The sequence below is a fragment of the Motacilla alba genome, chromosome 2 (genome assembly GCF_015832195.1).
Source record: "Motacilla alba alba isolate MOTALB_02 chromosome 2, Motacilla_alba_V1.0_pri, whole genome shotgun sequence".
In the NCBI taxonomy this organism is placed as follows: domain Eukaryota; kingdom Metazoa; phylum Chordata; class Aves; order Passeriformes; family Motacillidae; genus Motacilla; species Motacilla alba.
The window spans coordinates 129,077,971-129,103,511 of record NC_052017.1 but is presented as its reverse complement, the minus strand read 5'-3'; the positions used below and the strand labels follow the sequence as shown (position 1 = coordinate 129,103,511).

Genomic DNA, 25,541 nt, shown 5'->3' with positions numbered 1-25,541 from the left:
TGATAAATAAGAAATACTTTTAATTTTACAAACACCTGAAACATAAACTCTGACAGAGAACTTCCAGGTGTGAATTTCTGATATTTATTCAATAAGCAAGACCACACCAAAAAGCCTATGGAGAAGGCAGATACCTCTGCTGTAGGGAAAAGAAGTCAGAAAGAAGCTGCCTTTGCTTAGTGCAGAGAAAGCTGCTTACGACCATCAGGGCTGCACTGACAAGGCAAGTGTAAGTAAGAACACAAGCTCCAGGGCCCACTGCTGACTATTTCTTACCAAGAAGAAATAAAAGTACAGCAAATCAAACATGCAATGTTCAGAGAGAAAACCTGTTCACAACAGTTATGAAATGCATAATGCCCAACACCTACAATAATGGCCTGGAGTAACACCAGAAAAAAATCAGTCGACACATTTAAAAATAAATACATTTCCAAGAATCAGAATTTAAAAGTGAGCAAAGAAAAATAGCTCTGCAGATGATTTATCTGCATTGGTCCTGCAGAGATGTTAAAACAAGTCCAGCTGAGACTAGGTAAGTTTCTCAAGCCTCATTTTCTAGTGCTGAGTTTTAATTATACCATTTCAGGAATACAGCTACAGAAGTACCAATACCTCTGCTGAATTTAGAATGAAGCCAGGAAGCATCTGGACTGTATGGACTGTCTTCACTTTCTGATAACGTCTGCAAAAACAAGGACGCATGTCATTGGGATTCTGGTGGTTCATGTTATCAGTTCTCTTCCCATTTGCAACTTAGAAACTTAGAAACTGTAGCAGAACTCCTCATAAAACATCAGACAGTACTTTGGACTTTTCCCTTCCTAGTTAGAAAGCGCCACATAGTTGATTACAGTAAGAACTCACCACTTGCCACATGATCTCTTGTGTAACCAAGTATTCTTAATATTCCCCTAGCATTCCACCTGTACAATGGGAACATTAGCTAACCATTCATCCTTGAACGCTTTGCTAAAATTACGGCCTCATTTTGAGTCACTAAGAGGACAGCATTCTTTAGAAACCACAGTGTAATTTGGGATCTGTCCAAAGCCTGCTGAATTCAGAGCTCTTTCTATTGACTTCAGTTACACTCTAGACCATCCCCCCTTTATCCCTATTTATGCTAACTCTGGTAAAGAATTCCAAAATCTAGGAGCTTTGGAGTCTTAACTCTGGAATAAAAAAAAAATCAGGCTTCTTTTATGTAAGTACCTTTTCTCGGTGGCCATAGTACTCTGCATACCAAACCATTCCATATAAACACAGGAAAGTTGTAAAGGCCTAAACAAGGGAGGAGAAGAAAAAGAACAACAAGAAAAACAATCTGTATAATTTTTCCCAAATTCCTTGCTGATTCAAGGTCTCAGAGTCCCTGGAGATGCCACATTTAGACTGTCATGCTCCGTTCCTCCCTGCATCTTTTGTCAGGATGAGTAGGACTCATGCGTCAACTTCAAGCTACATGCTTGAAGTTGAGCCTGCCACCATGGGGTAGGCAGAACAATTCTCAATGGGAGCAGGAAAATACATCCAGATCACCCACAGGAAACACTGCCAGCAGGATTTCTGTGCACATTCTGTACAGTCATCACACAAAGGCAGCTGATAGGCACTTGTAGGTATATTATCAGAAACCACCAGACTGGGAGAAAACAAAATTCTCCTTCTCTGCCCATGCTTCAGGCTAGGTTACATACTTGGTTTTGTGGTACTCTGATCAGAGAAGCAATTCAATACTTCTCTCCTCTGAAGTATAAAGAATGAAATCACCATGCTAAATAAGAGAACAATAAATTCTGACTCCCCATCACCTGTTCAAACTGTGTTCCCAATTAGAAGAGAGAAGTATTTATCTGTCAGCCCATTATAAATGCCTTATTTTCCACTGACCATGAAAAATGTGCTTGGCATCAGAGTTTCAAGTCTGGCAAGACAAACGTCCACTTACTGTTATAAAATGGGCATTTCATGCTGCATTTGCAGTAATCACACTGAAGTACAGAAAGTTACAGGCTTAGTGAGAATGATTTGCTTGATAAATGAGGGTTGTTTATGTAGTTGTAAGACTTCAGTGTAGCACAACACACATTGCTTATTAACACTATCCATTAACTCCTGTTCATTTCCAGCAGGCACTACAGCAAGCTCCACCAAAGCTAGGCTTAATCGAACTGACATCATCTCTCATAAAGATAAAGCATCCTAGAACTACTGTTTGTTTCATTGTTAAGCACCAGTAATCTGCTATGTCAAGAAATGAGAAAATAAGTTATTCTAGTCCCTTTAATGTGACTTCTAAGCAATCTAGCATTTGTTTTTACTAGGACATGCATAAGGCTCTTTACCAGCATTGCCCCACAATGATCCCCTGCTGCCAGTGTTCCAGAGAGGAAGCCATTTAGATGCTTTCAATGCTTTTGTCATGCTTTATGTTTCACATGAGACATTTCACTTACCACACAGAGAAGCCAAAACACAACATACAGTATTTGTGTTTTGGAAAAAAGATCTTGTCCAAACTTGATGCACACAATAGCTTCAAGGAAGGCAATTACCCTGTGGGTAAATGAAGGCAGGGGGAGAGTGATTAAAAACACTAAGGATTTAACTCACATGTTCACAACTCAGACCCCAGACTGTCAACTCTAAGCAAGCACTACCCTCTAGTGAGCACACGCCTCCCTGACAGCACCATGAACTGAAATTCTTTGACAAATGTAATTTTCTTTCTATACTTTTCTCAGCATAAACAGCACACAAAAAGTGACTGACAGGCAGTTCACTGTTCCATGGGGCTCAAGGGAACAAGAAGTGTGTGCCAATAGCAGAGAATCTTCAATTGTGCCTACCACTGTGCTTCAGCTCTCACCACATATGAATTTCCTGTCCATGCTGAATACCCAAGAGACTCCGTTGATGGATGAACTAGAACTGTGCTTTATTTCTCTACTACATGTAAATTTACTACAATTCTAAACTGTCCAGTTTGTTTGCTTCACATATATTGCACATATTTTCACATATGAGAAAATTCATTTGAAACATTTCAAATTCTCCAAGAATCTATGCATTTGGCTCTGGTTTATCTTTGCACTCAGGTCCACACAACAACCTCAGAGGATTGTGAGAGAAAAAAAAATGCAGTTTTTACTTTCCTCTCTGACATTAAAAGAATCAAAAAATGTATCTCCATCTCTCCCCCTGCTACCATGTGCTTACATCTTTTCAGGTTCAAAGTTAAGAAGGCTTTTCCACCACTTGTTTATGAATCCAAGTTTCTACTGTCTGCCATGAAAATAAATCTAGTTTGTATAGGTCCTGAAGAGAAAATTACATATGTTTAACAATACAAGTGTAGAAAAGTGACACTAAAAACCTGCATTAAAAGTGTAGGAAACTGACTCATCTCAATCTGAAGCAAATAATGAAAAACGCTATTAAATTTAAAGTGTAATAGTTAGCTTGTTCAGTAGAGACTTTAAGGTTGTACATCTGAGCAATGTATGAAAACTCCTCCTCACCTGTGTGCAGAAACACTTAACATTACGTCAAGTGTTCCAGTCTCCCAAGCTTGACACTGCAGGACACATTCCCTACCAGCACTCTCAATAACCAGTTCACAAAAACATGGCACTACTGCCTGTCAGGGAAGACCCAGCTTCCCCCATGAAAGAGGAAGGTAAATGTGTGCTTGACTAAATCACTCGTATTGCAGAGATGGTCCTGGAGCAAGTAATAAATCACCGCTTTCCCTGTACTATTTAATGTGACTTCCAGCACGATGAGTGGGGGCAAAATTTAAAAATGTGGCAATATCACTCAACTGACCAAAACATAAATCAATGATATACATATTAGCAAAAAATTGAGAGCAGCATTCCCCTCTTTAGTCACTAATTATTTTTCTTTCTTGGTTTTATATTATTCTTACTGATCCAGCTGCAGAGTAAAAAAAATCATGAAACTAGACTGGGAAAAGAAAGACCACCATCAGGAAACAAGCATAGGGTTATGATACACTCAAAAGCATAAACAAAACAATAGGCTATTTTTAATGAGGACTCAAAAAAAATACAGCTGTTTGCCCTGAACCTATACATTTTTTCTGTTATTCCTGTCAAGAATACTTGGGTTAAGCACATTTTACAATGGAAAACTATTACAGCTGATGAAGTGGTAAATCAAGAGAAAGAAGGACGCTAACAGTGAAGGGTGTTACTGTCCTACTGAAGGGTGATGAGAGTACTCCATAGAACTAAATATGGTAACTTTTCATTCAAGCAAAATGGTCTTGTAACATTCTAACAGATTTTTCTTTTTGAAAGGCTTCATCTTAATGAAAATAGTGCAATTTCAGCAGGGCTGTTGCACTGGCCGTGTTCATGCTTTACATCACTTATTGTACATCTATCAAGAGTGATGCAATAGTTATGTCAAGTTGAAAAGACAGAGTTTCGTACTAATGAAAGGCACTAACTTTAATTATACCCGTAGTTAGGCTGCTTAAAATTCCATTTGTGCCTTTAGAAGTGTCTTGGTTACCACAGAGATGAAAGTTCCATATACTTCTTTTAATTGCTTCAGAAATTATATTCTAGATGGTTACATTACATTACATTACTGGAAGATCTCCTCTTTTTCCAAAATCAACAGGAACTCTTGTTGCTCTGTTGTTTCTAGCAGATTACAGAAGTAAGCACTAGGAAGGAGAATACTTATTCCATGCACATTTCCCATTATTAGATCAGACTGTGGGTGAATGTTCTATTCCAGTTCTTGTTAAGCAATCCTGCAGACATATTTGGGTATCTATTTATTAACACATATTACATTAATGTGTTCAGTGAGAGCTTTGGACCAAGGATGATGGGTTCTGTAGTCCTTAACAATTTTTCAGAAGCAGCCATGCAAATTCTTCATTTAAAGGTATTCTCTAAGAGAAAAAGAGATTGTAATCAAGGTCACCATGGCTCATAGTACAGTCATAGAAACAGTGGATAACCATGCCTTGTTTCACTGTCCTCTGCTGTGATTCTGCTAACAGCAGCAATGCCCACCTTGGCAGCCAGAGAAACATTACCCTCACAACCATCAAGCAAAGGCAAGCTGTAGAGGTAAAAGCTTTTTCCTTCTCACCTGACTAAGAATATAGGCAGAAAGGCCAATGGTGCTTTGAAAGAGCCTAATTTTATCCAGCAGTCCCTAGTTTATTCCTTCTGTTGTCCTTACTCATTCCATTACTTCCCATGTTCTACCTCCACTTTCCTCTGAACTTGCAAAACCAAAACAAGACAAGGACTGGCTTTATGGGAACTGCCTGTTCCTGTGCTGGACCCATCCTTGACACCTGTCCAAGTGCTTCAGGAATGCAGCAAGAACACTTACCCGAACACCCAGCACTGAGTTCCCACCCTCTTGCACTGTGTGTCTGTGAGGTAAGCATAGTATTGCCTGAGAAGGGAAGAAAGAAAATTCTTCAGTGAAGTTGAAAGTTCCCAGAATATTTACATTTAGGAAAAAAAAAAAAAAAAAAAGTGTTACAGATGTATCTATAGTGAAAATGAAGTGCTGATGGTTAAATTCACATGCAATCATTCTGGATGTTTACCAGATGGCTTCAATTCTAGTAGGACAGATTATCACATATAGCAAATAGCTTGAGACAACACAGAAAACAATCCTGAGAGCAAGGACTGGGAAAGTACCTGAACTAGTAGGCTAGCAACATTTGTCCCCTGCCTCTCCATTGAGTCTCCAATTCTTATAGGCAAACTGCAACAGTGTCAAAAGAATTAGAGAATCCCTCATTTTTTTTCCACAGATCGTCTTTCATTTATTAACAACCACATTTTTTTGAGAAATGTGGGTTTGAATCTTGAAAGAATATGGCTGGCTATTCCATATCCTGTTTGAATGGTCTAACCACTGGCATATTTTCCTCTCAAGAACAGTAGAAGTATGGAGACCATTCTGCTCTGCTCTCTATGCTCCAGAATTTAGGAGTTTAGAGAGGGGAATCCCAAAGAAGCGGAATCAAAGTTCCTGTTTTTAGTTTCTGATTTCCACTGACAGATGGGGAAGACAAGTGTTATTACTCCAACAATACAAGGACTGCTAAAGAATAAAGACTTCTACAGGTGTGCAAGTGCTACAAAGGAAAAAAAGAACATACAGATTCACCTACACAAGAGCTCACAGGGTGTTTTAATTAATAGTGTGAAATCACTGCATATAACTTAAAACACTATTTGAGGAATAACCAATTCATGGCTGCCATTTAACTGTCCAAGTTAACATCACTTTGGACATGAACAGGGAATTCTCTGCTGCTAACTTCAGATCTGTGTGTATTCTGTCTACCTCCAAGTATGGAATGGGGGGAAAATGAAAAAAAAGGAACTTTGCTATTAAGGTAAAATGGCACGTATGACAAAAAGCAGATTCATGTTCCTATACAGCTGTCAATGCTGCATATATATGGTCCTGTTCTCACAATAAGCTACTGCTCAATCACAATCAGGAGCTGTTAGAAAAACCAACAGCTCTGGTTTTCCTCATCTACACTTTTGGGAGCACCTGAGTCATTAACTTGAATACTTTCACATGCAGTCCTCAAGGATAACATATGCAGCTAACTCACAAAACAGGGAGATGCTACACAAACAGGAGAAGGAACAGACTGGCTCTGTATCCCTATGGCAACACAGTTGTTACGTACATTTTACTTCATCAGTTTATTTGTGAGGAAATACATTTTATTGACAAGAGATGATTGTTTTGCATTTCATGGTGGCAAAAACATACATTTTGTGAAATGTGCCATACTTATTCACGAACTATATGTAGTTCTTGGATGCCTGGAAGCTAAACTACTTTAAACTAAAAAAACACTGAATCAAAAAAATTACCTTACAGTGGGTGCTGTAATGATTCCTATGAAGAGAATTCTCCCCCAGCTTAAAGGGTGGCTTGCTTGGAACACAAAGATATGTTTCAAAAAGAATGTGTTCAACTCAGTTAGCTAGATCAAAAAAAAAGCTAGTTAATAGTGTTCAACTTACATAACTCCTAATGAGTTAGTACAGAAAACGTGCAAAGATTAATATGGAAACTAAAACATAAGGAATTCCTGCTCTGTCTTTTGCTAGGACAAGCAAGTAATATACTAGTAAAACAAAAAATTCTCCCCTAGAAACCTCTATCAAAGTATTTGCTCTCTTTCCCAAAACTCATTAAGGGACCAGACACTACTTCACCCTGTAGAGGTCTTCTGATAGTTTGCACATCCTAAATCAAGTACAAATAACCAAAGCAATTTTGGGAGCGAAGCAGAAGAGATTCATATATTAAAAAAGAAAACCAAACTTCAGACAACTTTATTAAATATTTAAGGTTTTCCTTTAAAACACTAAATTAAGAAATTTTTTTAAAAATCACAAAAGTTTTAGTTTTAAGATTTTAAAGCATTTGTGACACACTATAGAGTCTTGCTGGATCAATGACAGTATTCTGAGTACCACTGATCCATTTAACAGTCAATGGGAAAGGAAAAGCAAAGCAAAACAAGTAAACACACACCCCCCACACAAACCAAACTTAATCCCCTGCCACATCAACACAACAAAACCAAAATAAATTAAAATTCCACCACCTAAACCCTACTGACGAGCAGTTTTTAAATCTTTGTCAACTGCAAAAAGCCAATACAGCAATCTGTAACATTTGGCTTTTTCCACAGATTCTGTAATTACACTCCTGAACTACCACATAACTCCCATGAAAGTGCCCTGTCCAATTCCTCATTATCAATTCATTTAACTGCATGCTTCAGTAACAGACATACACTCCATCGGGATATTTTTTAGTCCAACATAGCCAGCAAGTAACTGAGCTGATGTCAGCTCTGATTTCACAGAATTTATTTCTTACCTGCCAAATAATCATGAAAAGGTAGACTCCAGCCACTCTCTGAAATGAAGACTTTGGGTCAAACCAGCGGACATAGGTCCAGCTGGCTGGGGTGAACTGTAACACAGCTCTTTTGATCTTCCCTGTGGTTGTGTGAATGTCCCTGGGAAAAAGAATGGCTGGAGTAAATACAAGGAATATGCCAGAAGGAAAAAACAAAAAAGCAACAGCCCTGTTACTGATGTTTCTGAGGAACAATCACTTTTTTTTGACCAACAGCAGAGATCTTCTCAGACACAATTATGTACCAGGCAAGGGGAAATTCAGAAAAATAACCTATTAAGCATGTCAGTCAAGGTGTGTATTCTGGTATAAAAGTCTACCCTTCTCTATCCTCAGTCAGTAACTCAGTAACTAACTACAAAACACTTTTATCATTCTCTTCATAAAGAAATGAGGACAGCAATTCTGCAACTTCCTTGGAAAATCTAGAGGCTATTTCTTCCTAGTTTATGTTGTCACTGCTCTTACCCCAAACACTCCTTGTTCTAGAGCTCACTGACATTAATCCTTCAAGAATCTGTCGGATTCATTATTTTTATCAGGGACTGGCTCCACAGGTTTAATGATACTACACCTCCAGCACACATAAGCTCAGCAGATGCAGATGCATGTGGACCTCCTGGAGAGGTGTGATAACAGTGTTAAAAGCTAGGAAGCGTTTAAATTCCATTTTGAAAAGGGATTTTAATGCAGGCTCATCTGACATGTTACTGATTCTTGCTTTTGATAATATTAATTCAGATGAACAACAGCATCCAAAGGACACAGAATCTAAGAAAAACTCAGCTTCCTCTTCTGAAGGAAGACTAGCAGGACTAGAAGCCATTTTTCACCCTGTTATTTCTCTGGCCCTTCTAGACCAAAAAAAAAAAAAACAACCCAAAAAAATCCTCAGATTTGATATTTCCAATATTTGTGTTCTTCTATACTACAGAGAGCTTAGATTAGGGAGAATCTTCTAAACTTTAAGATCTTTATTTATTAAATAAAAAAAAAAGAAAAATAAACTAAAAGGGCACAAGCAAAAGCTGCTCATTCTCATGAAGCAGCATCTTCATGTCAAAGGTCAGAAAAATCTACTCATGCATTTAAAAGACCATGAGGAAAAATTATTCCACGAAGACAGTAAAGTCTAGTTGTGCCATAGATAGTCTGCTGTTTAAACTTTCAGTGAACCCTCTAAAAACAGAAGGACCATCAACTTTCATAGAAATGCAGGAAAACTGAATTCAGACTAAAGGCTGGATGGTAATTAACAAATCTGTGAGTAAAAAAAGAAAGCAGTACAGAAATTCACACAAGGTACAAATTTGGAAGTCAAGATCTGAGTTCCTTTTCCATCTCTCAAGGCAATTCACTGCACTTGACCCTGTTTCATGCATACCACTGGTAATGTGCAGATAACCATGCTTGCTACCAGCTAGCAGGGAAGAAGGCAGGAGAGGGGCAAAAAGCTATGGAAGAAACCACAATTGGACAGCTAGGAACTGACATACTAGGCCATAAGCTGTTGCCCTTTTACACAGCAAATACCTCTTTATTTTACAATTACTCCATTTGTTTTAGAAGGTCAGCAATGAGGTAAAGCAATTCACAACACAGGCACCATCAGCCCCCTGCCCTTACTGCAATTACAACTAGTGCTGACAGATTGCCACACTAATGCATCACCAAGGTGAGCCCAAATCTAGCTAAAAAATGTATGATGAGAAAACAATCACAATTTGCTTTTGCTCCCTGACTTCTTCAAAGTTTTATGTATACAAAATAAACTGAAAATGCAAATAGCTTTATGATTTTGTATTGTGCATTGGCATCGATGCTTGTAACTTAAAATTGCAAAGGAAAATCATATATACAGTCACATTTACAAACATATACATACAGGAATGTTTGATATTCAACATTTAAAATAAAATTACAGCACTGTTAGCACAGGCAGATTCTATGCTATTTTTATACATGCAAAACAATGCTTATCAAGCTTTAATTTAAACCTACTTGAAGCTTGCCCAGTGATAGGTCCTCATCTCCAAGAAACGACAAACTACCATGCCCAGCCAGATGCCACCCCCGTTACAAAGCAGGATGTCCAAAATGACTTGATCCCACCAGCATTCAGCAAAATTAGGCAGAAGGTGCATGAAGAAGAGCTATAGAATACAGCAAAAAGACTCTGGGTGAGGAACAGCACAGAATTAATATAAATTCACTTTTAAAGTACACATTCAAAAATCAGCTTGTCAGTACACAGCATACTTCAAGGGCATGAGCCACAGCCACTGAAATTTGGTAGACATCCTTCTATTGATTTCAGAAGGCCTTGAACAGAATCACACAAGGGGCATCAGAGATTTCCTTCTCAACTGTTTCCTGTTGAGGCTATGCTGTATATAAGGATATCATGCTCTTGGCTTCTCAAAGATGATACGCAGTACATTAATAGAAATGTATGAAACAAGCAGAACTACTGTGTTTCTTGGAGGAAATAAGGTGGTTTGTGCTTTAAAAAAATAAAATTAAGAGAATCTCTGTTTCATTTTTGCTGAATAGTATTAACTATTAAGTGTTCTAAACCAGCAACAAGATGCAGTAAGAAAAATGGATGCATTTGTAAAAGCTGTCAGTACTAAAGCATGGTGGCGTTCAGAACACAGGACTTCTTTATTTCAAAACTCTATTTTCAGGAAATTTAGTGACCATAAAAAAATTAAGAGTTCAACAACATTTCAGACAACATTTCAGCAAGCTTTGCTGCTATACTTAATACAGAATGGCTCAAGAAGTTAAGAGGACATTCCACTCTACTGATGCAGTGAGGGGAACAACTGGCCAGAATTAAGGCAAGATATAAACATGTTTTACCAAGAGCTAGAAACGGATTCACTGCCTCTCTTTCTCCTTTAAGAAATATAATTTTATTCTGTTATTCTATGAGAAAAATCACTGCAATCCAAAAAAAAAATAGACTGGAAAAGTTACCTATGGACAGGAAATCAAGACAGCCATGTGTTAAGCAGCCCCTCGGCAATACTCAAGGAGATAATTAACAAAATACATAGAGGTATTTGTGGAGGTACATAAAGAATGTACCTCCACAAACACAGTGCAATTCTTGCCAGTTAATGTACGTGCACTGTGGCTGTGGAAGATTATTGGTATGATTTTGTAATAAAGTATCTTTTGTTCAGAGATGTAAGCATAAAGTACTGGAAAAACATCAGATTTGAAAAAAGGAACAAGAATGTTTTCTGTGTATAACAGGAATGAATGCTGGCCCATTTATAGTACATTACAGTGACTAATACTGGCAATGACAATTCCTGTGAAAGCTCTTGCAAAAGTGTATCAAAAGCAGTTGGTTTTCTTTGACACAGCTATATGGATTTCAACCTTCACAAAAAAGAAAATTTGAGTTTCTCTTCAGGAACCAAGTGATACAGTGTTGCTCATTGTCCTGGTAAAGTTTCCTTTTCATATTTTTCATTAATTTAGCCCGAGAGGGGCAATAGCCTACAAATGTCAGTCAGATCCAGGCAAAGATGCTGGAAGTTACAGAAAATGAGGCAGCAAGATCCAGAGCACAGGTGTTAGCCTGACAGCCTCTAAGGCTCTCTAGCTGCTTTCTCACAGTGAGAGACCAAGGTCTGCCTGCTTCCCAACTTTAATCCAACAGTATGGAGCATGAGCCAAGTTTCCCATTTCTGAACAAGGAGCTGGCTGCAATCTGTGAATGCTAATAGGAAATACTCAGCTAAATCGCTATGTAACTGCCCTGATAACTTCTGGAGGTTTCTAATTACTCTCCTGAATTATCTAATTTATCAAAAATCTATTTGAGTGGTGATAACATATCTAGGTTTTGAACCTTGTCCAACACATTATCTGTTCCAATAATCTGCCTTCCAAGAAGGGGAACACTAGACATTTGATTCTGTGTCAAATTGCAGACAAGAGTTGTGTGATGAACAGTAAGAGTGAAACAAATCCAAATACATTATTTTCCAGAGGGAAAAAATTCGTACAATAACTAGCTGAGGTTTTTCTGTGAATGGCTACTTGTGAAATCCCAATCTTGAGCAATTTTAAAATCACTTAGAAAACACAGTATCCTTCAATGCCACAGAACAGAAACATATTTTGAAGAGGAACTCACAGCACCAGGATCTTCAAACACAAAATTTAATTTTAGACTAATAAATCCTTATCTATGTTTCCAAATTTACAAATGCTTTGTCAGATAAGCCAAGCATTCTCATGACAGCAATCTTTACAGAAAACGGATTTTAAAGACTAAATTCAGGTGTTTACATCAGGAAGATCCCTCAACTCCATTTCCCTTGTACATTATGCATGACTATACACAATGTGTGATATTGTTGTATGTGAGGTACAGGGACCAAGAGAGTAGATCACAGATATTGCAAGGTGAAAAAGGGGAACAGTTGCTCTGAATCAGGAAATATGTGAAGTAGAAAAAGTAGCATGATCCCCATAACAGCAGAAAATAAATTATGAATGGCACAAATAGGCTGACCTAGCCTTCCTTTCTATTCAAGCAGTAACAAATCACATACATAAAACCCAGCTTGCTGTTGTCTGTTCATTCAGCTGCATAAATTACTCAGCATCTGGCTTATAAGACTTAAAATGTAAACCTAAATTGAGAAGCCATCCTTCTAGTAACATTCACTCTTCCTCCAAGAACAATTAATATCTCGTACCTTTGCTGATAATTAAGATGAAAGTGGCCTACCTCAGTGAGCTCCCAGGTGATGCTAATAGTCCAGCAGAGCCCATAGCTGCGAATCAGCAAAGCCTTCATAGCCCAGCCCCAGAAATGCCCAAAAGCAAATATATCAAAGTGGCTGAGGATTCTCTCCCAGGTGATAACATGACAGTTCACTGCATACTCCTGTTATGAAAAGAAAAAAAACCAGAACAAAATTACTCCAGCAACACACAACTTCAGAAAGAAGAAACAGCTTTCCATCCAGTGCATTAAGCCTGGAATGATAAGGTATTAAAATTAGCATTATTTCATTTTCTTATCCTTTTAAATTGTGGCAGAAAACTTCTAGTATTAAAACTCAGTGCCATCACAGTACAGCTCTAATTTAAAGGGAAATAGAATGGAACCTTGGTGCCTGAAGAAGCATGCACTTCCTAAGTGACAGAGAAGCGACAAAAACAATAAAATCCATAACAATAAAACCAGCAGACAATACTCCAGAAAATACTGATTTTCTTTGGAGTTTTGATTTGAAAGAACCACTTTTCTCCACATTCATGCTGTCTGGTATTCAGATGTGGCTCATTAGTGGCTAATCCTTCTCAGTTTCTGATGTAATGTTACTCATGTCAATGTTTACTTGAGTATCATTTGTGTCTTATTTTCCTCATGAAAGCAATTTCCTATAACCCAATCATATTGAGGATGTTCAGTCCCAGGCTTGGATTGAAAAAAAATTTAGGGGAAGATTAAAGGGAACTTGCAAACGTTTTTTTTGCAGATGAGCAGCAGATTCCTTAAGAATACTAATTAATATTCTAGTCACCAATGACAAAGGAACCGGGTTCTCAAAACATGTTGGACAGCAAGTGCTAGAAATCACTGCCCAAAAAGAAAAAAAATGCATGCCATCAGGAGGCTGCACTTGTGGGGTTCTGTCTCATCACTGGGCACAAACTGAACTCTTCCTAACAGGAAACACACATTTTAAAAAATCTCTGCTCTTCAATCCTCCTAAAATACACATTGCCACCTGCAGGTGACAACTCAGCACTGCTCAGTGCTGTTAAATCAAGAATTCTCTTTCAGGCCAGAACTATTGCTAATCCTGCACAAATGAACACTAATCAAATCGAAGATGAGATAGCAGAGAAAGATCTAAATCCTGGCCACCACAAAGAGAAGAATGCACTATTTCATATCAATCAGTCTATCAGCAGGCAGCTAAGTCCCACTGTGGGATGACAGGAGTTGTGTAGGTTACTCTTAAGTAACCCTTACTGCTGGTGCTTTCTTGTGCATGCCTGTGCTGCTGGTCAGAGAAAGATGCACCACCTGTTCTAGGGATGGTAAACCTGCAGCTTGTGCACCAGGAGAACTGAAACTGGCTCCTTTGCCAGCATGAGAAGCACAGAATACACTACAGAAGGTGCAGTCTCCTTGCTACACCACGATACCTATGGTAAGTGAACACAATGAGGCTACTCCAAAAGTAAGGTTTTTTCCACAGCTCTTGCTTTTTTGCTTTTATATTTACTGGGGCTTTTCCCTCTCTATCTCATTTTTCCAGCTGCAGTTCAGCCAGCCATATAGTGAAATGTGTTGAACTTTTTTTTATACCCAAACAACTTTGCTAGTTGTGTGCAAGCAACCAAGCCGCAGCCCTCATTACAGCTGCACTTTAAAAATTTACTCTAATTTTAAATTACAATATCTGGATTGCAAAGTAGACCAGGGCAAGCTTCCACTGACTACAGTTAGGGAATCTGCTGTACTGTGGGTCTGTGCCAGTAGTAATACTAGTCCTCCCCTAGCTGGAATCTATTTCTAATTTAAATGACAGGAGAGCCAGGTGAATCTGACAAACCAACACATTCCTTGTCTCAGCACCCTTTTGTTGCTCAGCAACACCACTGACACCGGTGCTGGGGCTCCATTTAGCCCTGTGCCCTCCCCTCATCCTAAGGGCAGGCAGCCCTCACCTCTCCAACAGCACAGGAGGTTCCTCACAGAACCCAAAGTCACAGCCCAGAGTTGCACAGCACGTACTGCTGACAGGCTGAGGTGCAATACCTGAAGCATGCAGTTTTCCAGGCAAGGAGCCTGCACGCAGCCCTCACTATCAATCAGCTAACATGAGCTTACTGCACTGTAAAGATTTCTATTCCCCTATGTGCTACAGGGCACGAGTTTGCAGCCACTGCTGATGAGGTGCTGTGCATTGGTTTGCATAAGCAGTAAATTGCCACGTGTGAAAGACAAACAGTCAATTTTCCTACTCATGAGGCATGAGTCCTATAAAAGCACCTAGTATTCAACAGATGACCATGGTGGACAGATGCACAAACGCAAGGTCAAGGGAACATGTTGGTCAGATGATGAGGAGTAATTTGATGTGATAGTGAGGAGGGCAAGATTGGTGATTCTTGCCTCCTCATGCAGCTTCCTCTTCTGCTTGGTGCCCAACTGCTCACACTGTGTTCTGCTTGCCTCCCTGCATAATTCACACCCTTCTCCCAGGCCTCCTTTTACAAGCTCAGCTCCCTGTGTTCGTGTCCCCACCTGAAGGGGAATGTTCTCTTTGCAAGCTGCTCAGTGAGCAGAAGAACAAGCCTGGCTTTCTGTGCCACTCCAGGTTATGGTCTATGGAAATAATTTCCCAATGGTAACAGCATCAGTGCTCAGTTGCTGACTGACTGGAAGGGAGCTGAGTCCTGCAGCTGCCATACAAACACACACTCCACAAGCTCCATAGCATGACAGTAATTTACTAAGCTCAGAGCAGCAAGATGAGACCAAAGTTTTTGAGTGCAGCACTGTGGCATCAAAAACACTGATGTGGGACACATACCATACAGGCTTCATTTAGATACTACCTTGCTAAGTCCATTTTCAGTATCCATGCTCATATCTATTACCAAAAAGCATCCAAAGCCACCCCACTGCAAACAAATATCCTATTCCAAATTCCACACTCATCCAGACATCTATACTAGGAAAAAAAATATACTGAGAAGACTCTTTTTCACACCAGCTGATTTCAATGTAAACAAATTGCTGACACAAAGGACTCGTTGAGTGTCAAGTATAGGCAGAAACTTGCACAACTCATGACAAATTCAGATTTATTCATTCCCACTCATATAAAACATGGCTAAAGTATGTACAATAAAGTGCCATGGATACATACCATAATATCTGCTTCCCTTGTGGCATATCGAAGATTAGGGTCCAGCCAGTACATCACTGCTTTTACCTGCTCAAAGTTGAGGAAGAGCACGAACACCAGGAACAGAAAATAAAGCACACTGAGACCTGCAAAAAGACTCAATTTTAAAATCATGCTCACTCACAAAACTGCTTTGAACACAGAGTTCAAAAAGCTGCTTTCAAACAGTTGTTCTACAAATGAATTTCTATATGCAGCAGCTACATACAGAAAAGCTGAAGAGACACCAGTCAGATGGCAATGTCTGAGCACTCAGCCCTTCATATCCCCTCCTGTGACAAGTGATAGAACACATGCTCAACTGCATGGATAAAATCATTCTAGTCAATTTAGACATGTGTAGTACAAGGCTGTGATCCAGAAGCTCCTTAGTAAGAGATACATTAGGATCCAGGACTGCATTAGCTCTTGCTTTAAGTATTCTTGGTCTCACTAATGTAGGTCCCTAAGCCTTTACACAGATTTCAACATAAAGATCAATTTAATAATGCCACCTGGCAAATCTGAGCTGTGCTGGTAATAAAGAGTAATTATAAACTAGTGCATGTCTGAGTTACTTTTGTGAGCTGGAAAATTTGCTGCCTGAAGCTTTTAAAGATAAATATGATTATTTATTTTCACACCACTATAAATTATGAAACATGATTGCATTTAGGAGTACCATTTCTCTCCTCCAGTCTGAGTAAGAATTCTTTTTGAAAAAAGAAAAACTTATTAGAAATTGATTCCTAGGTGTATAGCTCTGTGGGTAGATGAAGCTTTTGTTGGGACCGTATCTTTACATTATTCACAAGCTCCCAGATATCCAAGACCACATTTGGAGGAGGCATACAAACACTATTTCCTGAGGCTCAAATGTATTCTGCAGCAACGTCATGGAAGACAGAAAGATTAATGTGAATAAACTTAGGATCTGCCATTCAAAATAAACCGCAGCAAGTCTAAATAGGCCTTTTAAACTATAACCAGGACTCACACGCTGATACCCACCAGTGTACACCAGAAAGTAACTTTTGTTCAGAGAAACACACATGCACAGGAAGTATCTATACGGTCCTGCACAGTCCCTCCCAGGAACACGAGGGCAACAGATGTCACCCTGCTAAATGAAGCACAGCCTGCAGGCCAGGATGTATCTGGAAATGTTGAGGATGCACCAGTCCTGCCCTTCATCTACTGAAGGGTCTGATAACTCAAACACAGCTAAATGAGCCACACCTGAAGAAGGAGAATTACAAAGGGAAAAATGCTGCTCCTGATTTTGCATGCAGCCTTTTCCCAAAAGTACAGGGGTCAAGCTCTGACAGTTTCAACATTGAGAATGACCTTTCACTCTACACGTGGTGAAACTTGAAGTGAGCAGTAGGACCTAGTGTTTCCAGCAGGAGTAATGTTTCCCAAACTTTCCAAGAAGCAGGTTTGTTTAATGAGTACTGTCTTATCAGCAGTATGCTCTCAATGTCAACAGATGAGTAATCAGCTACTTTAGGAACCTACTTATTTTTAGATATAAGGTGGCAGGAGAGAGGAACATTCAGTCTGCCTAAAGAATAATCAAATGTGCAGTCTAGCATATGCTCTGTGAACCCTGAATTATTTGAAAATAAACTTCCTCATGATTTTGCTGTGTAATTCAGATATTTAAGGAGCAGGATTTCACTTGTTAGTTTTGTAGCTAACAGAATTATTTTTCGAACTATGAATGCAACTGATATTTATAGATACTTTTAATGAAATAAGAATATGAATATAGAAATGTCAAGAATATTAATAAATGTTAACCTATGCAATGCTACAATTTAATAAACAGATAAAGTAACAGCATATTTTGCCAATAATGAAAAGAAACCAATTATTCAACTGTGTTTAGGAGTCAGACAGTATATGCAGTAGCTGGGGTTGGAAGAGCTGACAGTAGGAAAGGTGTGGGGGAACGAGACTGGGAAGCACAAAACAGGATTAAAACTGTATCAGAATGAATGATCCCTTTTTGTGATTTCATTTCCATCATCCTGACATAGAGTAACTACAATGATATTCCCAAACATAACTAAGAACAGATTATAAGCAACTGCTCAGGAGCAGGAGGAAAGTAACATTCACACAAGTCTGACGCACAATTATGTTTCATGACAATTCCATTCATCAGAAAGTTAAAAAGGCAGGTCCTGCAAAATCAATGCAGAAGTTGGAAACACAAACTTACCAAAAACCATCCTCCATAGAGCAGGGTGAGGACGTGTAAAGGGTCCTATAGACAGCAAACAAAAAGCTTATTAGCTTAGACAGGCAGTAAAAACCACAACATTTATTTTTGAGTATATCGCATGTGACTACTTGGCATGAGCGTGGATCAGTTCTTCATCAAACTATGTAACACACCTGAAAGCTGGAGCTCCATGCTGTTAAAAAAAAATCAGCAGATTTCCAAGTGGAAAAAGGAGACTGCCAGTTGGTAACATGAAGACAATTTTTCACTGTTTTAATGGAGCCATGTCCATTACAGTAGCATGCTGTTTGTTCAGCAGAAACTACATCTCAGGTGTCACCTGAGGATGTCCTGACCTGGTTTCCAGACTGCAGCTTGCTCACAATTAAGATATCCCATACAAATTTGTCTGTGTTAAGAAAGAAACATGGCGCTTAGCCTTCAGATCAACAAGAAATGTTACCAAACAGGCCTCCTGAAATTTCCAAACTGAGTATCATACATAGCTGACAAGAAGGAACACACCTATGCTCTTTACTGGTGTCAAATTATTTACTCTAGAGCCAGGGATGAAACCAATTTATTAGACTAAAAACCTCTCAGCTAATGTGAACAGCAGAGAAGGTAAATCTGGTGAAACTGGAGAACGTCTAAAGATGAATTATAAATTTAGGTAGCAAGAAGTGGCTCAACAAATATTTTCTGCACACACTGCAGACCACTCTTTCACCACTGTATGCATCAAGCTCCTTTTTCTCCGGCATTCAGTTTTTCAGGCAGCACTTTGTGAAAAGCATGCATGTAGGATTTTTAATATATGGGAAAAACACATCCCAACTCTGCAGTACAAAGCTGCCCTGAACATGATCACTGTTTTTTCCTGAACATTGCCAACTGTGAGACAGTTTACACTTGACCCAAGAATCACGATTTTGCTGACAGAAAAAAGCAAAAATTAAAAAACCAAAACAGACAAACCATGTATAAGCATTTCTTCCACAGAATTAAGTGACACACAAATGTTCTCACATTTTTATACTTTCTGCTCCTCACACAACTACCAAAACTTTTGTGCAACTTTAACTTCTACTGAGCAACTGCGGTTTTACATTGTAAATGCAACTTAAACCATTTATGTTACTATCTTCTGGTAAGGTGTTTTGGCTGAGAACTTTTGGAATTACACTTCTGTTGAAACACACTGAGGCAAGGTTCTCCTAAACATTATTTAAGGGTCTGTTAGCATCATTACTTACAATCTGAGCTGCAACTGCACATCTGCAAATAGGACACTGATTTTGAGAACTTGACTTCCTTGTTAAATACAGACTATAAATAACAAGCTATAAATAATACTTATCTCTGCTCAGTATGACTGCAACCCATTTTTAGACTGTTCCTTAATATAAAAGAATTCATATGAGTAATGAAAAAATACTCTGAAAATTGGTATTTAAATAAAAGTAAAAGTAAATATAGTGGCAATAAAGAGAAACTCACATAAAAAAACCATGAAGTACAAGCTGTATAAACCTTACTCACCATTAGGAAAAGCTAGAACACTGATGATTAGAAAGAAGAAAATCACAGAGAGGATACCCCTCCAAATATTATCCTCTGGTACAGAATCATCCCTAAAGAGATAGACAACACAGTATTAAAGTACATTATAAGGACGAAGTCAAAAGGCTCTCAAGATATATTATTTAAATAAAGAATACATGGAAATTAAATACAAGAAATATGCATGCCTATTATGTAACAAGTTAAGATAGTAATTGCACTGAATGATTTTCACACTACACTTCTGGGTGTCCCTTTCTTACAAGAGGGTTAACTATTTAGTAAACACATGCAAGCCATTAGCATTGTTAGAAGTGAGTATAGAAGCAATGACCAAATTTAACATAAGGTGAAAAAAAACTTCCTCCTTTAATTTTTATAGAAACATCATCAAATTATTTTTACACAGCAACTTTTGCACCTAAACTAAAGCCTCTGGAAGCCTGGGTGCAATATTTAGGTTTCCTTCTGCTGTTTTGGTGCTACTTGCAGCACCTTTCACTTCCCTTTGCTGATCCTCAACATCAAATGCCTGAGATGAGAAACAATTATTACAATCAGTCTTCAGAAATAATGAATGTACAGCTTAGAATCTGTAACAGAGACACAGCACAACTTAAAAGACCCAAGTAAACATGTCAATTTGCTTTTAGATCTATTAAGCCAAAGCTCTGAATATAGCATCATGCATTAGTTGTGCTACTGTTACATTATAGCTAGAAGAGAGACCTAAGAATTCAGTTTGGAATGCTGAGGCAAACTTGACAGAGCCCTTTCTTTTCAGGCAGGTAGAAGATTAACAAACTCTCACCTAACTTTTCTAACCAGCAGACAGCTTGTGGGACACTTCGGTAATACAAACAAACTTCAGACTATCGTAACATAAATAGTGAATATTTTATAATATATCACCCACTACAACTAAAGTCAAAGTTTTACTATCTGGGTAGTTAGCATGTACTTAGGATCAGTCTATTCATTTGAATATATTTGTTTATTTATTCACAACACAGTAACAAAAGAATTCCTAGCAAACTTTGAAGGTATACAGCTCTTCCTGGAAGAGCATCTGTCACATTTCTGGATGGTTCAGTAAAGAATCCAAGACAGTATAAATGCTCTCCACATTAGATACTCGCTGCAGTTGGAAAATATTTCTCACTTAGCCAAATAATTTTTCTTTTCCTCAGAACTGAACCTTAACAGCTTGACAGCAGGCTTTCATCACTGTGAGGCATTTAAGCACTGTGTCAGTTTAAATGTATGGAAAGAAAAAGTGCATTAAACACAAATGGTTTCTCTGCAGGCCTTAGGGACTCCCCACGGCATTTTTTTTAAACCAGTTGAGTTCAGCTTTACCAGTCATTTTCCAGCAGCCATGCTGCACAGGCTGACACTTTATACCAGCTGTGAACTCCAAGTCCCAGAGCTTAACTCAGGCTCCCTTGGCAATCCCAAGACCTTACGCCATCCAGTGCACTTCCTAGCCAGAGCCTCCAGCTCTGATGCCTCAGACAGCAAAACCATATCCCTCTTTTAACACATGTAAATAACACACTGGAACATTCTGTCATGGCTGCCACCAAGAGGATGAACTTTTTTTTTTTTTTTAGATAGAACAAATAACTACAGTTGCATCACATCAATTCATCACGGCCAACAAAGAAGTGAAAGACATTGTGATCACATCATTTAACTTCTGCACCAAGTGAGACTAAAGGTCCTCACCTTTGCATATCAGGATTCTGAGTACTACTCAGCTTCAGAAAAGCTCTCCTACTCATGTTGGCACCACTTCCCCCCAAAATCAACAAAGATGCATGCAAAGTAAAATTACAAATCATTCCAAGTAAGTGGGAAGGCATTTTATTTTGGCTTGCAGATACATTTAACAAGGGACAGACACCCTATCTTCTTGCCAGGAGCAGGTAAGAACAGGTGTGAGCAAGAATCTTGCTGCTGTGCACTAGCTGGTATAAGAATTATAGTGTTTACCTGGAAGAACTATTCTGGGGAATGCCAAAGGGAAAGATGCAATCATAACAAGCTGCAATTGGGAAAATGTGCTAAATCATCTCCCACATAGCCCAAGAATTGTTGACTCTGTTTTTGAAATACAAGCATTCATGTAGCAGAAGCAAGGTTTCTAATGCTTACATGGGAGGATAGATGAAAATTCTTTCAAATTTAACCCACTTTATAAGGGCATTATCAATTCTGTGGCTTTTTAGAGAAGAAATAAAAAAAACCAAAGTGTATAAAAACTGCATAATCTTTATCCCTCTTCTGTTCTTCTCCAGAGCAGTAGATTACAAAAATGTCCATGAGTGAGTTATTACATTACCAAAAAAAAGAGGGGGGCGGATACGCAATTGAGGAAAAAATAGCTAGGACAATAAATTTGGAATGTGGGAGAAAGAGGAAAAACATCTTCCATAAACTCAGCCAAACCTAAATACACAATAATCCAGTTTAATCAAGGCCATTAATCAAGGGACATGGAAGACAACAGCCCTACATCCTACAGGTCTTACTCCTGCTTCTACAAGCCCCGGCAGCTTCATACCAGAAGTCACTAGTCTGTCACCTTTCTCAGTCCTATTGTTGTGTCCCACAGAATATCTCCCCCGGACTCACTCCTGCCGGTTGCCTCTGGGCTCAGAGAGGGCCACACACCTCTGTCTAGGGTGGAAGAGGACAGGGAAAGCTAGAGCCACTCCCCACCACTGCCCCAAGGCACAGGATGGAAGCAGAGGAGCCTCTGTCTGGCTCATTCAGCAGGAAACAACCAAGGAAGCTGCAGCCATTGTGAGAAGCACTAGAAGGATGTGCTTTAAAGAACAAAATACCCTCTATTCCCTACTTTAACATAGAAAAATTAAAAACACTTTTTTTTTGGACCACTATTATTAATATTATTATCATCATCATACCTGAAGATTGCTGCTATCTGAAGTTCAGTTTCACCCTTATCTGTCAGCTCAAAGACAGTAGCAGCCGGTCTCAGTGATCCTAAGGAGGACTTCATGTTATGTATGGCTACACACAAGGGGAAAGCACTTTCTAAGTTTTTCAGAACCCTCCACATAATTCTGACACAAAGAAGCAATTACAGAAGAGACAAGAATTTAAGGAACACAGAATTTCCTCTGTCTATGGTGAAGTTCCTGAAAAAATAAATTTTACTTCTCAACATCGGCATGAATCTGTCATAGAAAATCCCCCACTCAACAAACTGCCCAGGAGAGCTACGGAACAACTGACAGCACAGGGGAAGCAAAGGATCACTTGTGACACCTCAGAGGGAAGTCTACAGTGCCTGGCACCCAGGGAAGTGGGAAAATGAACTTAAATATCACCTTACTGCAGGAGTCAGTATAGACTCAATGCAATAAGCTGATGGAAAGAAGCACAGACTGTAAAAGCATGTGGGAAATTTTCTCCTCTTCCCCAGTTTCTCAAAGAGTGTATATGGTTTGGATGGTGTCCCAAATGAGGCTCAGAGGCAGCACTCTGGTATCACTCAGGAGATCTACGAAACTCCTACAATAGTTGAAAATAGCAGGAGGAGGAGAGGTGAGAAAGTAAAATCAGAGTACCTTCTACAACCTGAGAAAAAATAGAGGAGAGTTAAAGACAAGTCAACTGGTATTTAAACACGGGAAGTGAGGTAGAGAGAGACAGAGGGAAGAAAATGAAATTGAAGAAGTCAAGTTAGAAAGACAGCAAAACAAATGGAAAGACAAACCAGCAATCCTCTTGGAAAAATGCAAACAAACATGCCAGAAGTGAAGAAATTTATTTGGGCCTAGAAGACTCCAAAGTGCTGAAATTTCTTCTTAGCTCATCTTCTGCTTGGAAGAATTAATGGCAAAATTCCTTCCCCAAAGGTGTGCAATCCATTAATCCTCCAGAATGACACTGTGATGAGAATTTCTTAGTGACTCAGAAGTTTGACCTAAATTAGCCCTTCAGGGAGAAAAGTGATCAGGCAAGGGGATGAGGAGCACTTGTAGCAAAGGTCTGTAATTAAACATTGTAGTAGAGCACAGAAATATGTCTCTGATTTTGGAGTTAAGAAAGGATCCAAGTAGGACAAGGGATGTGCTCACCAAAAGTATCTCCCTTGGGGCCATACACATGTTGAAACAAGAAAAGGCACACCTCAGACCATCTGCAGTTACACTATTTTACTTTTCCTTAAGCTCCTGTCTCAACTCAAGCCAGGCTTGGCCATTATTTCACAGCTGATGAAAACTATACATTTGAATTCTTAGAATAAGACGAGATTACACACTGAACGGTGTATCAGGCTTAGTGACAAACAATAATCTTCTAACATCAAATGGAGAGTTGTCATGAATTAATGTTTTAAGGTGACTTTCAAGGGGGGGATTCACCATCATCAGAGTTTAAGCCACAAGACCACTGAAATCCATGACTGCGTACACACAATGATATAAAAGTTTAAATGAGCCTAAAACGCACTGCACTACCTAGCCAAAACCTCTCAGGAATCACTGCCTACATACTACACAACTTAGTCTACAGCAGGATTATACAATCATCTTCACATCCAGTAGAAGGCAACAAAAACTATACGCAACTTCAAAAACCATGCAGGATACCCCTCGGACCGCACTGCTATACTCTTTGTTTTCAAGCAAGGTTCCCGAAAAACCTGTCCGTTCCTGGCAGTACCGCCACAAATGACTGCAGGGGTGATGCCCACAGAGCCCTCCCTGCCTGTGCTGCGCGAAGGATGTGGCTAAGCCCACCCGTGCCAGGGCCGGAGCCAACCTGAGGCTGGCCACAGACAGTGCGGGCTACAGAAGCGGTGCCACAGACAGCGCGGGCTACAGAAGCGGTGCCACAGACAGCGCGGGGTACAGAAGCGGTGCCACAGACAGCGCGGGGTACAGAAGCGGTGCCACAGACAGCGCGGGGTACAGAAGCGGTGCCACAGACAGTGTGAGGAACAGAAGCGGTGCCACAGACAGCGCGGGGTACAGAAGCGGTGCCGCAGAACAGTCACTGCCGTCCATCGCACGCTTGGGAAATCATCTACGCGAGTGATGTCACTGCGGGGCTGCTCGATAGCCTAATAAAGCCCATTTCTGGCAACTCCTTGAAACACACATTTTAGTAGAGACTTCAGCGGGGATCCTCAAAACGATTAATAAGTTCCCAGGAAACGCAGTAAGGATGATAACCGCTCTGGAAAGGAGGGGAGGATGCCCGCTCTCCAGCACGGGCCTGCCGAGCAGGGGGCGCGGGTGCCGGGCGGTGCAGCAGCCGCCCGGGGAGCGCCCCGCAGGCACGGCCCGGCCCGGCCCGGCCCGGCCGGAGCCGCGCTGCCCCTGCGGCACCGACCCTCCCCATTCCCTGCCCGGGAACCCCCTGCGCCCCGGGGCTGCCGGCACCCAGAGGCGGGGCTGCGGCTCCCGGCGGCGGCCGCGCACCTGGTGAAGGCGAAGGCCATGAGGCTGAGGATGGTGAAGCTGAGGAGGGTGATGGTGTGCGGGCGGTAGAAGAACTCCAGCGTGATGTCCTCCACCTGCTGCTCGTTGATCATGCGGAAGTGCAGGCGGTAGTTTACGTCGTCCTTGCTCAGGGTCCGGCTCCCCACGCACGACGCCATCTCGCCCCCTCTCTTCCCTCGTCTCAGCGCGGCTGTGGTTACGCGGGGCGGCGCGGCCCGAACCAGCCCGGCCGCCCGCCCGCCCGCGCCGCGTCCCGCCGAGCGCAGCCGAGCGGGCCGAGCGGGGCAGCGCCGCGCCCGCCGCGCCGAGGGGAGGGGAGGAGCTCGCCCTGCCGCGCCCACGAGGCGAGGG

At 40.3% G+C, this 25,541-nt stretch overlaps 1 protein-coding gene across 2 annotated transcripts in view; it reads right to left on the bottom strand.

Moving 5' to 3' along the window:
* PTDSS1 (phosphatidylserine synthase 1) overlaps positions 1 to 25,510 on the bottom strand; it is a 28,761-nt gene extending 3,251 nt beyond the window's left edge. For both annotated transcript variants that reach the window (XM_038127183.1, XM_038127185.1), the window contains exons 1-12: positions 25,170 to 25,510; positions 19,687 to 19,778; positions 18,142 to 18,186; positions 15,897 to 16,021; positions 12,731 to 12,889; positions 9,976 to 10,127; positions 7,933 to 8,074; positions 6,912 to 7,024; positions 5,389 to 5,454; positions 2,460 to 2,559; positions 1,216 to 1,284; positions 616 to 685 (exon numbers count right to left, since the gene is read on the bottom strand). In XM_038127183.1, the coding sequence (XP_037983111.1) occupies positions 616 to 685; positions 1,216 to 1,284; positions 2,460 to 2,559; positions 5,389 to 5,454; positions 6,912 to 7,024; positions 7,933 to 8,074; positions 9,976 to 10,127; positions 12,731 to 12,889; positions 15,897 to 16,021; positions 18,142 to 18,186; positions 19,687 to 19,778; positions 25,170 to 25,348 (1,312 nt within the window). In that variant the 5' untranslated portion in view covers positions 25,349 to 25,510. The remainder of the gene's footprint in view (positions 1 to 615; positions 686 to 1,215; positions 1,285 to 2,459; positions 2,560 to 5,388; positions 5,455 to 6,911; positions 7,025 to 7,932; positions 8,075 to 9,975; positions 10,128 to 12,730; positions 12,890 to 15,896; positions 16,022 to 18,141; positions 18,187 to 19,686; positions 19,779 to 25,169) is intronic.
* Positions 25,511 to 25,541: the final 31 nt, after the last annotated feature.